The following is a 7,500-nucleotide window of genomic DNA, read 5'->3' as shown; positions in this document are numbered from 1 at the left end:
TTGGTGCCACGTCCGTTCTGCATGTTCAGGCCTGTAATGTGGGACTGTGTAGTTATGACTTTGTTCTCAGGAACGTCAAGAGCTGACAAGTCCAAGAAAACAGGTTAATTCAGAGAACAGTATTTAACTGGGTGTTGTCCTGAGTCATTAAAGTAATCAGTGCGTCTGCTATAAAGTGTTGGTTCAGTAACAGGGGTCACAATGCATTGTTTTACGTGGGTCCAATAAACTTTCATTATGACATCAATTACCCTGTGTGTGTGTGTGTGTGTGTGTGTGTGTGTGTGTGTGTGTGTGTGTGTGTGTGTGTGTGTGTGTGTGTGTGTGTGTGTGTGTGTGTGTGTGTGTGTGTGTGTGTGTGAAATGAACCACCAAAGGGAGGCCGAGGAAGATATCACATAATTATAATACTTCACACAGGGCCAGTCTGATAGGCTACATAATATGATCTTCTATTAGCCTATTATACTTCACACAGGGCCAGTCTGATAGGCTACATAATATGATCTTCTATTAGCCTATTATACTTCACACAGGGCCAGTCTGATAGGCTACATAATATGATCTTCTATTAGCCAGTTGCATTGTATGGTAATAATCCATTTATTGTCTCAATAACATCACAACAGGGCCAGTCTGATAGGCTACATAATATGATCTTCTATTAGCCAGTTGCATTGTATGGTAATAATCCATTTATTGTCTCAATAACATCACAATTCTGCATTTTATAATCTCTTCTACTGCATTACCCTGTTTGGGTTTTTCCAAATAATCTCATTGCAATGTGGATCCTTTTCTGGAATGTCCAAGACTGCATTCTGTCCACCCCCATAATACAATAATCCTTATCCTTAATATTATTAGATCAATTTCTGTTTTCCCTTTTCAGCTAAAGCCTAATTTATACGTTTATCTTTTTTATTTTTCTCCTCCAAGCATGGAAATAGCCGATCTACAAGCTTGCGCCGCGCTCCATGTATGCTTGTAGATTAGGCCATATTGTGGCGGCGCGACACGGCGCACGGCTAAGCACAAACCGGGGCGTAATTATCTTGTACAGAAGAAGCTGTTATTATGATGTCGGCCATTGTCCTGCTGAAGCTTCACGGCTGTCTCCGCTCATTGTCTTGGATGGTATTACACGCTGCTGTGTGTCGGTGCTGAGTGGCAGTGTATTGTTGCTGCCGTGTTATCTTATCCGGGCTGTAGTACTAGTGGGGCTTAAGGGTGATTTGTACTTTGGTCGCGCAGCGGTGTGTCTCACGCAGTGAAAACATGCCGATCTGCAAGCTCACAACGTGCCGCACAGCGCCGCGTTGTGAGCTTGCAGATCGGCTTTTTCGCGGCGCGCGACACACCGCCGCGCGACCAAAGCACAACTCGGGCATTATAAGACCGACGAGACACAGGGAGGCTCCCTCTGCTTATAGAGATAATGGCAGAGCCCTGGAATGGAGTGGTTCACACACGCGCACGCACGCACGCACGTGCACCCGCAGGCACGCACGTGCACCCGCAGGCACGCACGCACACACATGCACACATGCACATACACAGACCGTGCACAGAGTAAAGACACAGGGATAAACAAAGATATGCAAATGCATGCATGCTCTCTCGTGCCCTCTCTCTGTCTCTCTTTTACACGCACGCACGCACGCACACCGCAACACAGTCTCCACAGCCTCCCCAGCCTCTCAGGCTTCGCATGTGGCAATTATCTCTCCTCTCAACAGCTTGTGGCACTTCGCCCTTCTCCTCCATCTCTCCTCTTCCTTGGTTTCACCTCCTCCTGCTCTCATCCACTTTTCCTCTGCTCTGTCTGTCTCTCTCTCTCTCTCTCTCTCTCTCTCTCTCTCTCTGTCTGTCTGTCTGTCTATCCCCTAATCCCCTCTCCTCTCCCACCCGTTCCGTCTTCACCCCCGTTCTCCTCTCCTCTCCTCTCTCATCTCCCTGTGTTCCCTGAGCTGTCTAGATTCTAGAAGAAGCTCTCATCTCACCTCTTCTCCCTTCCTCCCACCATGGAGTTCAGTTCAATGTGGCAGGGAGTAACAGTCCCTCCTTGGAAACATAGCTGCACAGAAACACCACCTCCCCTTAACACCTGGAGATCAACACACAGAAACACCACCTCCCCTTAACACCTGGAGATCAACACACAGAAACGCCACCTCCTCTTAACACCTGGAGATCAACACACAGAAACACCACCTCCCCTTAACACCTGGAGATCAACACACAGAAACACCACCTCCCCTTAACACCTGGAGATCAACACACAGAAACACCACCTCCCCTTAACACCTGGAGATCAACACACAGAAACACCACCTCCCCTTAACACCTGGAGATCAACACACAGAAACGCCACCTCCTCTTAACACCTGGAGATCAACACACAGAAACACCACCTCCTCTTAACACCTGGAGATCAACACACAGAAACACCACCTCCCCTTAACACCTGGAGATCAACACACAGAAACACCACCTCCTCTTAACACCTGGAGATGAACACACAGAAACACCACCTCCTCTTAACACCTGGAGATCAACACACAGAAACACCACCTCCTCTTAACACCTGGAGATCAACACACAGAAACACCACCTCCTCTTAACACCTGGAGATCAACACACAGAAACACCACCTCCTCTTAACACCTGGAGATCAACACACAGCAGGGAGAAGAGAAGAGCCTCTGGAAGCAAACAGCAAAGGAACACCACCTCCCAATGCCATAAATTCACCTGGAGTTGTATTATTTAATTGTGAATCTAGTGGCGGGAATTCAGTGTGGGGGACACGGGAGGTGAAACGGTCACTTCTTGATTACCAGACACATGCACTCTCTGCCCAAATATGGCCGGATAAGTTCGCACGCACGCACGCACGCATGCACGCGCGCACGCGCGCACGCGCGCACGCACACACACACACACACACACACACACACACACACACACACACACACACACACACACACACACACACACACACATAGAAAGAAACACTATCTTGCATTACAGCTGAAGTTCACACAGCAAGAGGGAGAGCAGCAGTGCTGTTTGAAGCGCACATACCTGTAGTGGCGTGTGTCCCGCAGGGCTCTGTTGCTGGGAATGCGCTCACTCTCTCTCTGGTTGAAGGCGTACAGGGCGTAGGGGTCATCTCCTGGCCTCCAACGCTTCACGTTCAGGTACGTCCTCTCGTCCAACGCCTCCAGCATGTCCTCCCACTCTGCATCCGAGATCTGGCGATGCCACAAAACAGCCAACATTTTTGAAAACATGTCAGATTATACATCACCTGGTGATGCTTCTAGCTTCCTCAGGATTGTTTTGTAACAACACGGCCGAGCTACACCAGGCTTTTAATTGAAATGTGACTTCATGTGTATTTTAAGCTTATAGATTCACTACTAAGATAAAATGAATTGTAATTTGACAGCTTGTGGCAATTTTCTATAATGACATGCCCAAAATAGAAATACCAGTTGAAAGTGTCCAGGGTAAAATATTGATACAAACGAACGATCATCAAACGATCTGATGCTGGTGAGTGAGTAACTTAGTATACACTATACAGTATTTTACATTTTACACACACGCACGCACGCACGCACGCACGCATGCACGCACGCACGCACGCACGCACGCACACACGCACACACGCACACACGCACACACACACACACGCACACACACACACTCTCTCTCCTTCCCCTGCCCTTCTGCCTTGCGGACAAAAGGTTACGTAGCCAACATATAATCACTAGCCTAATGAACCATTTAATAAATTGAGTAATAACTTTCTCAAATTAAACGAGGATAAGACAGAAATCTTTAGCCTCAAAGCAAAAGGGGATGATGAGCTCTTTAAAATAATTGGCAACCTGACTCCATATGATCAAAAATAATATTTTAGACTCTGGTTTAAGACAGCATTTGTTGAAAGTACAAGAGTTTTTGCTAGACTGCTAACAAAGAACATAAAAGAGAGAACACATCACTCCTGTCTTAGCTAGACTACACTGTGTCTTCCAGACAGAGTCCATGTCAAAGTCCTTCTTGTATCTACAGCTCTCAACAGGTGAGGCCAGCCTGCTGAACATCACACACTGCCTGTGGTTTCATGTTCTTTCACGAGTCATTAGATCCTCTATTGCAGGCTTGTAGGAGTGCCACTGTAAATTGGACTAATTCATTTCATTTTACCATTGCAGGTCTATTTTTTAACAACTCTTGGGTTGTACAAGATATTTTGTATCTGTCCTAATGGAAACAAATATTCTCTCCAGTTTTCTCCAGTGTGTGTGTGTGTGTGTGTGTGTGTGTGTGTGTGTGTGTGTGTGTGTGTGTGTGTGTGTGTGTGTGTGTGTGTGCACGCATGCACAAGAGAGAGAGAGACAGAGAGAGACAGAGGTTCGAGGGGGGGAAACAACAAGGATAGCAGTCGGGTGTGTTTCTGTGTGTAATTGTGTATACAGCATTTGAGGGATAGAAAGCAAATGAGAGAGCGAGGGAGGGAGGGAAAGAGAGAGAGAGAGGACGATAAATCGTGTTTATAGTTCGAGAGCAACACAGTATGCAGAGTGTGCTGGCGTACTTGTGTCTATTTTGCCATGCAGGAAGAGATAGAACGACACAGAGAGAGAGAGAGAGAGAGAGAGAGAGAGAGAGAGAGAGAGAGAGGGAGAGAGATGTGTGTGTGCGTGCGTGTGTGTGTGTGCGTGTGTGCGTGCGTGCGTGCGTGCGTGCGTGCGTGCGTGCGTGCGTGCGTGCGTGCGTGCGTGCGTGCGTGCGTGCGTTCGTTGCTTGCGTGCGTGCGTGCGTGCGTGCGTGCAAAGCGCAGCAGTTTGCTGTTTCTTCATCACGTGACTCATAACCATGAGAGTGGAGCTTGGGCAGTATTTCTATACAATGACCTCGCTTCCCTGCATAACGACCACACTGGAGATTGAATGCTTAACCAATGCATGGCGTGCATGTGCACAGACACACACACACACACACACACACACGGAACGATCACCGATTGTTTTTTCCTATGTCGATTTTAAGGTCCAATCCCTGTGGGGACTGCATGGGTCGACGAGTATAGCCACAATTGAACGATCCGAAAATGTTGACGATCGGCATATTCTGAATGTGTTCACACGAATGTAATGTAATGTAATGTACAGTAAATACACACACACACATCCTGTACCCACAAGCATACACACTATACATAAACACATGCACAAACACCTGTACCAACACCAACACATTCAAGCTGCCATGATTTTAGCAGATCCATCTGCTATTTTTTTAAATGTTTGGAAAATCTTGAAATAAATTATACGTAGCTTGCGGAGTTAGTTCAGTCAGATATACTCGAGGGGTTTCATGCCGTGCTCAAGGGCGCATAGGCCTACATACTCAAGGGGTTAATATGCTGCATTACTATGTGGGTGTATATAAGTGTGTGCAAGTCCCTCACGTCATTCGCTGATGTGGCAGTCAGCTGACCAATTGGGCGGCCTACTTAAGCTCACTAGACTGTATGCTCTTCCTGCCTTCCTCTGCATATGGTTCCTGGTTGTTATGTGATGTTTGCTCCCACCACCACCCCAGCACCACCGGTGGGCTCTGTTATTTATGTTCCCCATGGGGGTTTTATTGTATATCTATCTCCCTGCTCTTAATGTTTATGATGGTGTTTAATCGTGCCGAGCAGGGAGAAAATGCTGCAGAGCCGAACGACAAGATAAATATCATTTGCACACTTTCTATTCTCATTCTATAATAAATATTGGTTAATATTATAAATATATAATATATAATATATAATATATATTTATTATTTATTATATATATAATTATATAATATCATGTCATCTGTTTTCCTTACATTATTAATATTTTATAATATTAACGGTGTATCATCATTCAAATCTTAAGTGGCTTGCCATTTATTTTGGGGGGCCCGCAGGTTGAAAATGGAAAATACTGTGAGCATTCCAAGTCACTAGTGAAACATTGTGTGGGCCGTGGGCCATTATATTGTAATATAACAATATCTGTGTCAGGGGACGTCATGTGGATGGAAGGATCCTGAAAACAAGTGCCGTCCCCCCACATGCCATCCTGATCATTCTCTCCTTATTCACAAGCACGACTTGCTGATGCGACAGATTGTCCAAATGGGGCCATTATAGAAGACTAGGAATCACTGTGTGTGTGTGTGTGTGTGTGCGTGCGTGCGTGCGTGCGTGCGTGCGTGCGTGCGTGCACGCGTGCACGCGTGCGTGCGTGTGTGTGCGTGCGTGTGTGTGTGTGTGTGCACACAGCAACATGAGACTGTAGCAGGGTCCCCTGGTGGCTGTAAAAGTGAGGCATGCAAAGCAAATGAGGGAGAGAGAGAGAGAGAGAGAGAGAGAGAGAGAGAGAGAGGGTAATAGGGGAGGGGTAATAGCCACTTTTGTACAACATTTCCACCATAAAAGCAAGGAGAAACGTCATTAATGGCGTCTTTGCTTTTTCCACACAGAAGTAAAAAAAGCCACTTCCATGTGTGCTGTTCTTACACTGCATGCCAACGTTGTGGAATGACTATAACGCTTAACAACATAACAGAAGCTCTCCTACGTAACTGAAGCATTTGAATTTACAGATTGACATAGAGGTAATGAGTGAATGCTTGATTCTGATTGGTCAATCGCAGAATCCAGCGGCGTGTTATTTCTTGATAACAGACCGCTCCACTCTATGACAGACCGATGCCTAATCAAACCCTGCTGAGCCCCGCTTGATTTACTGCCGTTTCCAACATGACAGCCACACACAGACAATGTCGCAGGCCGGCGCGACACTTATGGAATACTTTCATTACCGCAAGCAAGGAAATATCTTGTTTTGTTGTGTTTTGGGTCAATTTATAAATGTATGTATTAAGTAGCCATGTAATAAGCGGGATAATATCTGTCTAGTAGGTGGTCATTGTTGGGAGATAATTCACCTTCAGGGGGTTTAACCACCTCCGCTTGGCTTCGGTGGTTAAACCCCCTGTCGGTGAATTATCTCACCACAATGAGATATTATGCCTTACATAATAACACACTCAGTTATCAAAGTGATCGTTCTATAGAAGTTACACTCACAATGTAATTTCACTCTCTCTCCCTTTCTCTCTCTCTTCACGACACAGACAATCGTGTGTGTGTCTGTGTGTGTGTGTGTGTGTGTGTGTGTTGTGTGTGTGTGTGTGTGTGTGTGAATTGTTGGAGTTTGGAAGCGCTCGTTTTCAATAGCGCAACGTCCTGCTGCCCTCCTGCATTATGTGCAATTTAGAAACAGGTGGTACGCAGGACCACTGAGTGATTACCAACGAGCGCTTCCAAACTCCAACGCTCCATGCTGCTCAATGTTCTGCCACTCAGTCACAAAATGTGCAAAGACTTTTCTTCATACTGGGGACGGGATATACGTGTTTCCAAAGCAGTGGGCACGGGT

The 7,500-nt window shown here is 46.2% G+C and overlaps 1 protein-coding gene across 1 annotated transcript in view; it reads right to left on the bottom strand.

The window, feature by feature from the left end:
• galnt14 (UDP-N-acetyl-alpha-D-galactosamine:polypeptide N-acetylgalactosaminyltransferase 14 (GalNAc-T14)) overlaps positions 1 to 7,500 on the bottom strand; it is a 146,787-nt gene that overhangs the window by 120,339 nt on the left and 18,948 nt on the right. Inside the window, exon 2 of the mRNA XM_079526229.1 lies at positions 3,088 to 3,257. Within this exon, the coding sequence (XP_079382355.1) occupies positions 3,088 to 3,257 (170 nt within the window). The remainder of the gene's footprint in view (positions 1 to 3,087; positions 3,258 to 7,500) is intronic.

This window comes from Electrona antarctica, assembly GCF_951216825.1.
Source record: "Electrona antarctica genome assembly, chromosome: 17".
Classification (NCBI taxonomy): Eukaryota; Metazoa; Chordata; class Actinopteri; order Myctophiformes; family Myctophidae; genus Electrona; species Electrona antarctica.
This window is presented reverse-complemented; position numbering and strand designations above follow the sequence as displayed.